This window comes from Puntigrus tetrazona, chromosome 13 (genome assembly GCF_018831695.1).
Source record: "Puntigrus tetrazona isolate hp1 chromosome 13, ASM1883169v1, whole genome shotgun sequence".
Lineage (NCBI taxonomy): Eukaryota > Metazoa > Chordata > Actinopteri > Cypriniformes > Cyprinidae > Puntigrus > Puntigrus tetrazona.
The window spans coordinates 24,962,384-24,968,039 of record NC_056711.1 but is presented as its reverse complement, the minus strand read 5'-3'; the positions used below and the strand labels follow the sequence as shown (position 1 = coordinate 24,968,039).

Genomic DNA, 5,656 nt, shown 5'->3' with positions numbered 1-5,656 from the left:
CTGTTCTTTCACACGCCCCCTTCTCTTGGAGATAGCTTACTTTTTGATATCGGGCGCCACCTGGTGGTGTTAAATCAAGCCTAAAGCTTTTTCAGGTAGTACGTGCATTTCTCAAAACAATTCGTAGAAACAGCAGCACACAGTGGATTATTTGCAAAAACCTGTAACTTCCTCAAAATCTTTAGTTCATCTAAAGTAAGCATTAGTAAGCGGCTAATTTATGTCAATGTACATATTATGACAACTAGCTGAACTAACACAACTGAATGGCATAAGTAATGAACTTATACCTTGATATTTTGTTAGTTAAGACTACTCAATACTGAACCGGTTTAATATATCTTGACATGATATATTCAACATGATATAAGCAACCGATGACGTAAAAAAATCAAACAATCGCATGAGTGAACAAAAGCATTCGCAACTTACCAAAATAATGAGAAATTGATTTTATGAGGTGCACACGTGAAGAAGTTGTTCTGAGAATTTCAATTCTAAGAAACTGAACTACATTTAAATACATTTAAATACATTTAAATACCAGACTGGAGTAATAACCCTAAAGGGGACTTTTAATTGTATTAAAATATCATTATTTGTGGTCTTGTGTTCTTTAAGTATTTACAATATAATATACTAATATAACTGATTAAAATGCTCTTTAATGCAGTGCACACTGGCAGGAACATTTTTTGAGTTCACAAAAATAAAAAAAAACTGTTTGGGATAATAGACAATATTATTCTGAAGATGTGTGTGGGTGGGTCAGTTTACAGAAAATAACACTGTTTTGGAAAACGAGTTGCTAATTTGAAGACAGGCTGTCATCTCAGATTGTTTAAATGAATTGGTTGAGCAAGAGGAGGCTCCCGTGGAAGGATGCTATCTTTTACCTCACTCAGGTTTTCTTACCTGTTAATAAATTGCATCTGCGCACATTTTAAACATCTATTTCTCTAAAAGTGAAAATGAAAGCAATTTAGAGATTTCACCTGAGCCGCTTCATGCTAGCTTCTGGTTTATGAAGGGATGTGTGGTGAGTGTGCTGAGCTGCTTCCACCAGAATTCTGCTTTGTTTTATGATTAGTGCTGGAGGAACTCTGCGTGGATCACTTTCAAGTGAATTACAGGCTCGTATCGGTTGAGCTCCTGTTCAGACTGCCGGTTTTATTTTGAATTAAAGTGCCAAATTATTAATGTGGAAATGTTCGACTTTTGTCCCTTCATTTATATAACTCCGGTGATTCCAGCTGACACCAGACATTAAGCAACCCCAAACTTTACCAGTTTAGTCAATTTAATAATGTCTCATTAGTCATTTAACTGACACTTTTATTCAAAGCAATTTGCAGTACGCTTATTGCTGGTGTTGCTGATGATGAAATGCTTTGCTCAAGGCCACAATGCTGATACTTAATAGATCAGTGCTGCTGGGTTTAAACACACAAAGGTAAGTCATTAAATATCTGTCGTAGTGCTTTATAATGCATCCCTGGTGTTCACAGTATATCCTTTAAAATTGTATGTAAAAAATCTGCTCTCTTTGCACATTGGTGTTTTGCGAAAACCTTTACTGTAATGTAGGTTAATTGTTTTCCTGCTGGTAGTTTACTGGGGCTGGGAGGGAGAGTTCTGTGAAGTGTTAAGGGGTGTGTCTAAAGGATAAGGAACTCACCATACACAAACAACCTGTCACACCGTTTTCATCTTGCAGTGCAATGGCGAGGACTCTGCTGTCTGCTTTGTGTCTCCTGGTTGGTCTTGTATGTTTCCCAAGTACAGAATGTTGGGAAGCACCCTGGTTCTGTCATGGACGTGAGTGTCCTGTGTACACTGTGGTACAACAGCATGAGGTAGGCAGACGATGTTTGTTTTGTCATTTGGAATATTTTAAATATGGTCTTATCTAAAATATATATATATATATATATATATATATATATATATATATATATATATATATATATGTCATTGTGTTAATAATACATAAAAGGGGTTTGAGGAGCGTAACTACGAAGTGAGCCATTGGATTACCACTGATGTTGCGAGCACCAGCGATAGTGATATAAAAGACGGATTTTGGAAACTGTATTATTTCAATCAAGGTCAAAACAGTGAGAGTAAGTAAGCTACACTTGTAACCAACAATAAGCTCTTATTTGGTAACAGAGAACTTACTAACCTTTCTTTATGTTAGTTTATTCAAATTGTACATTGTTAGTTCACAGTGCATAAACAGGCACAACTTTTGATTTAAAAGCATTTTAGTATAGATTAACATTTAGATTTAACATTACTACAATTTTACATTTAGATTAATAAATGCTTTAGAAGTATATTACCTAATGCTATCAGATGAAACCTGTTTGATTTTATTTTTTTGGAAACATTTCAGTATGCTATTAGCATTTCAATAAAGCCATTTTATACGTTGTGTATCACAATGTTACTTCGAAGGCAAGGAGATTCCTATGACCAGACCTGTGCTGGTCTCAGTAAAGGAAGCTGATGGTATGGGCGAAGAAAAGGTGTCTATTTCCGTCTTCCAGTCTGACACAGACATTCCTGAGCCCACTGATAATACCATCAGAAAAACAGTCATACCCGGCGGTACTGTCTACATCAGGTTAGTTATTTTAGGAAATATGACGGTCAAAAATGGTGTGTTTTTCATTTAAACATTCTCTCTTTGCTGGTCGTTACAGGTCATTTGGTGGTGTCGCGTCTAATAAAGATGCCTTGGAGAATGTCCATCAGCTTAGGGAGGACCTCAGAGCTGCAGGAAAGGAGTTTGTTGAAAACAGGTTTGATGCAGCTGGATATGATGCACCGTGGGATCTGATCAACAGGCACAATGAAGTTTGGGTTCGTGCACCCTGAGGACCTGAAGATACAGAAATTCTGATTATGTTACTCATTCCTGCGGTGTAACCTCTTTTTACTTTGAAGTTTTGAAGTATATCATATGACGAAATGATAATCTAGCGTCATGTTTCAGTCTTAACTGTTGGATTAATGTTTCATTTTGGGCATTACAAAAGTGGAAGTTCTTTGAAGTTGTTTGACAGGATTATAAACTGGTTTTAGGAATGTGGTGACTGTCATAGGTTCAGACGGGTTGCAGTAATATTTACTGAAATGTAATAGCTTTAACAATAAATCATTTGACTTCTTTTTTCAAAACATTCTTGTTCTTTTTGTATCATACATTCTATGTAAGTCATTCTATTTTTCAGTGTAAAACATTCTATAAAATGAATTCACCCACTTTTATGGACTGATCAAATTAAAACTGCATAAAAGTAGCGCATTTTAATAAGAAGAAGATATACAAGACCTAGAAAAGACACAGAAACTTGATTCACAAAATAGAGCAAGTTTCCAAAATACAAAGTTGGAGCAGGTTTAGAAATGATCTGAATGAGAATGTGATTTTAGGTAATCAGGTGTCAGCTTTTGTTCATGTGTGAGAATTTTCACCAGTTAAACTGGTCTAACTAGTGATCCAGATCTTCCCATAAGCTGTGAATTTGCTTAAATTAGCACAGAGCTCAGTGATAGATAGTAAGGGAATGTGAATCTTCCAGCTTGTGAGTATGAAACTTGTAGGAAAGCATGTGACTTCAGACAATGTTTTTGTGATTTGCAGCTTGGTGCTTATTCAGTGGCTTTAAAAATAGCTAAAATGGTGAGTTTTTTCGTAACATGGTTGTATGGCGCTGAATTGATAGGCCTGGAGCACTATGTGATTGTTTGTTGATGGGGGTTTCCCTCTTGTGTATAACATGGGAGTGTACTATAGCTGGGAGGAAAACTGGGTCAGCCCACCTGAGACGTTTTGTCATGGTGACGGATCTGGAGTCAGTTTAATTAGTCACATCTTCTCTGAGAGCCAGGAAATGTGATGAGGCTGCATTTTTCCAGTTCTGCAGTTCTGCACCACAATTCCTCCACAAAATGGGCCAGCAAGCTCACCTGAGAGAGAGAGAGTAAACTTTGTACTCTCTCTGCAAGCTCTCCCAGGCTGGTTAAATACCATACAGCAGTTAGAAAACCAACATTGAAAGAATTCTAAGGAATTATCTTATATTTGTTCATTTAATTTTTAAGACTCATAAAATTGTCGGAATGTGATGAAATACTGACCAATGAAAGCAAAACACACTCCCTTGTTTAATAACGACGTGCCAAGAGCCAAAGTTACGGTGATGTACACTAGGTGGCAGCACCGACATGTAATGTTTATCCTCTTCTACATCACATATGGCTTTAAATTAGTTTGTGCATCTCCATTTTTAATAAAAATGTCCTTACCCATTTGCTGTAGCTCTGAATATGCTCTTGTATCCAGAAGAACTTTGAGTTAGAAGAACGTGTGGGCAGTTCCTCACCAACAATGTCGGAACAAAACCCTCTACCCAGCATGCCTCAGCACTCACCATGGGAAGCTGGACACTCAGTGCCCCTCAACACACATTCGCAGTTTCCATGGTTACGTTTCTATAGCAAGAAGCCAGCCATGTTCGTCAAAAGCATAATTATGCTTCAATGAAGTCAGATCGGTAATAACCCTAAATGTGTTTTTATGAGTCATAGACAACTTGCCGTGACTACTTACTTATATAGTTGTATTTTTTATTTTTTTTTAATCAGTAGGCCTCAGGACTGCAGTTAATTTAACACGGAGTGCTTAGCAGGTCATATTAGGTTGTATGCTTGGAAATCAGCGCATATTCCGCTAGTGTTTGTGAAGGATAGGAGATGTTCAGCCATTCACAAGAACTGCGTAGTTATGATGTCTTGGAACAAACTAATTATCTCATTTATCGGCACATTTTTATTTTGAAATTTTGTCTGGGCTCGCATGTGCCACCATGGTGTCCAATAAAAGCCCGTCTGACTTGGCAGTTTATGTCAGCATATGTTTGCGGGCTTGTGAATTTTAATCTGCCCTGTTTTGGACGATGTTCTTGGTTTGGAAGCCCCAGCCAAAAGCCTGTTTGGACTGGCTCATGGGATTTAATCTTATCAGAGACTGGCCAGTTTCCTGAGAATATAGTTGGAGCTCTATGCTGTCAGATAAGGCAACGTAGGAATGCAAGAGCAGTTGTGAATTTTTAGAGAGTTTTAACCATGCAGAATGTTGATGCTTATGCCAGCCTTGTGATATGTGTGTCCATCTGTTGCGTGATCTGTCTGCTTTCGCTCAGTTTCGAGGTCCAAAACATCTTGTCAACTACTCTCTGCTTCTCCCATGAGTTGGTTTCATCTTTTTACATAACACACGATTAAAAATACAGCAACTTTTGGCAAAGAACAAAGTTTTTTTTTTTTTGGATTGCTGTTTCATATTAAAATGTCCCTCATGATTACCCCACACTGTTTATAATTGATGATGTGCTAAACACAAGGACAGCAAACCACAAAGAGAGCTGAAACTCACAACTGTCACTGAAGCTTGGATGCTGAGAGCAGCAAATTTCAACTAAAGTTTGGCCCCAACGGATTTGCAATTAATTATTTTTTAACAGTCACTTCTGCATACATAATGGTAGGCCAATGATGTATGGAGTATACATTACATATCTTGCTCACCAGTGAATCTGCTGTAGTAAATGGGTGCCGTCAGAATGAGAGTCTAAATAACCCATAA

At 37.5% G+C, this 5,656-nt stretch overlaps 1 protein-coding gene across 1 annotated transcript; it reads left to right on the top strand.

Moving 5' to 3' along the window:
• Window positions 1–1,694: 1,694 nt before the first annotated feature.
• Window positions 1,695–3,186, top strand: soul2 (heme-binding protein soul2). The gene is made up of 4 exons (XM_043255976.1): window positions 1,695–1,856; window positions 1,997–2,123; window positions 2,461–2,629; window positions 2,709–3,186. Exons 1-4 carry the CDS (start codon window positions 1,722–1,724, stop codon window positions 2,881–2,883), a joined length of 606 nt encoding a protein of 201 aa, XP_043111911.1. The 5' UTR covers window positions 1,695–1,721; the 3' UTR covers window positions 2,884–3,186.
• Window positions 3,187–5,656: the final 2,470 nt, after the last annotated feature.

Coding starts and splice junctions, on each gene's coding strand:
- soul2 (XM_043255976.1), top strand. CDS start 1,722: ATGGCGAGGACTCTGCTGTCTGCTTTGTGTCTCCTGGTTGGTCTTGTA. Junction 1,857..1,996: donor CTGTGGTACAACAGCATGAG/GTAGGCAGACGA, acceptor AATACATAAAAG/GGGTTTGAGGAGCGTAACTA. Junction 2,124..2,460: donor TCAAGGTCAAAACAGTGAGA/GTAAGTAAGCTA, acceptor GTTACTTCGAAG/GCAAGGAGATTCCTATGACC.